Below are 1133 nucleotides of genomic sequence, written 5' to 3' on the forward strand. Positions count from 1 at the left end.
TTTCCTGGATGGATGTGTTGACCCCTCATGAGTCACACGTTGAGCACAGCGGCCATCCTCATAATAGTAATGGCTGCAGTCACCTTCAGCATGAAACAGCCCGGGAATGTGCGCTACAATGCTGCTGACGAGTGAGATTATAGACTCTCGTGTATCCTGCTTTTTGTCTTAATGGCTTTAGCAGCCGTGTTCAAACTACATTACATATGCAGTCTTCAAGTTAATCCAGCTTGGACACTGAGCTGTTGAATAATGTGTCGCCCTATTTAAGCGAGCAGATAAGCTGACAGGTTCACACCGGATTACTGGAGTTCACTATTTCTGACATGCATACTCAGCCATTCCGTTGTGGCCTTCAGACATGTTTCGGCGGCTCACACCTGTTCAGGGAGATATATTGAACTCATGCACACATGGTGTTATGTTCTGTGCATGTATACCATGTTGTTACTACGCAAGGAACAATGATGCTCAGTTCGCTGTGGGCGCATGCAACGTCTTGCCATATCTGGAATGTGAGCTTGCAAGTCAAGCCGTGGCTGGGGCCTGGCCAGGGAGTTGGCGCCCAGCTGGCCGGATCTCGGCTTAGCTTGCTCCGGCTTGGTGATCCAGCGCGATTCAGCTCGTCAGCTTGGCTTAGCTTAGCTGGCTTGGTGGCAACACTAGTTGACGACCTGCTGAACCTGTTCGATGAGAACCTGGATGTGTGCTTGCTCGGAGATCGGGGTGAGGGTTGGGTGGTGGTTGGTGATGTCGTACAACGCGCTCGCGTTGTCCCGAATTCTCGTAAGGAAGGAGAAGATGTCTAGTGGTTCGGGGCTTGAGGGGTTGCCTGCCGATGATTCTTGCTCGGTGTTGACGAGTGATGGTAGTTTGTCGTCCGCGTCGTACCCGTCGTCACGGAGTACCCAATGCTCGAGTTCGTCAAGGATAGTAAACTCGAGGCTCGCCTGGTCCGGTGTCCAAGAGCCGATGCTCAGGCGATATTCGTTCCAAATTGGGCTATGAAGGACGGCTCGTGCGTGAGTCCTTCCGATCCGGTCAAGCGTCCGTTGACGGATGAGTTCGATAGATGCCTGTCTCTGAGGCGTTGGTGCTACTGGTCGATCGAGAAGTAATCCTTCCTGGTAGGT

The 1133-nt window shown here is 52.3% G+C and overlaps 1 protein-coding gene across 1 annotated transcript; it reads left to right on the forward strand.

The window, feature by feature from the left end:
* Positions 1 to 750: 750 nt before the first annotated feature.
* Positions 751 to 1118, forward strand: DICSQDRAFT_176095 (uncharacterized protein; the record flags this gene model as incomplete). The annotated part of the gene is made up of 3 exons (XM_007371883.1): positions 751 to 786; positions 873 to 1018; positions 1073 to 1118. 3 exons carry the CDS (start codon positions 751 to 753, stop codon positions 1116 to 1118), a joined length of 228 nt encoding a protein of 75 aa, XP_007371945.1.
* Between the last annotated feature and the right edge of the window lie 15 nt (positions 1119 to 1133).

The sequence above is a fragment of the Dichomitus squalens genome (assembly GCF_000275845.1).
Source record: "Dichomitus squalens LYAD-421 SS1 unplaced genomic scaffold DICSQscaffold_414, whole genome shotgun sequence".
Classification (NCBI taxonomy): Eukaryota; Fungi; Basidiomycota; class Agaricomycetes; order Polyporales; family Polyporaceae; genus Dichomitus; species Dichomitus squalens.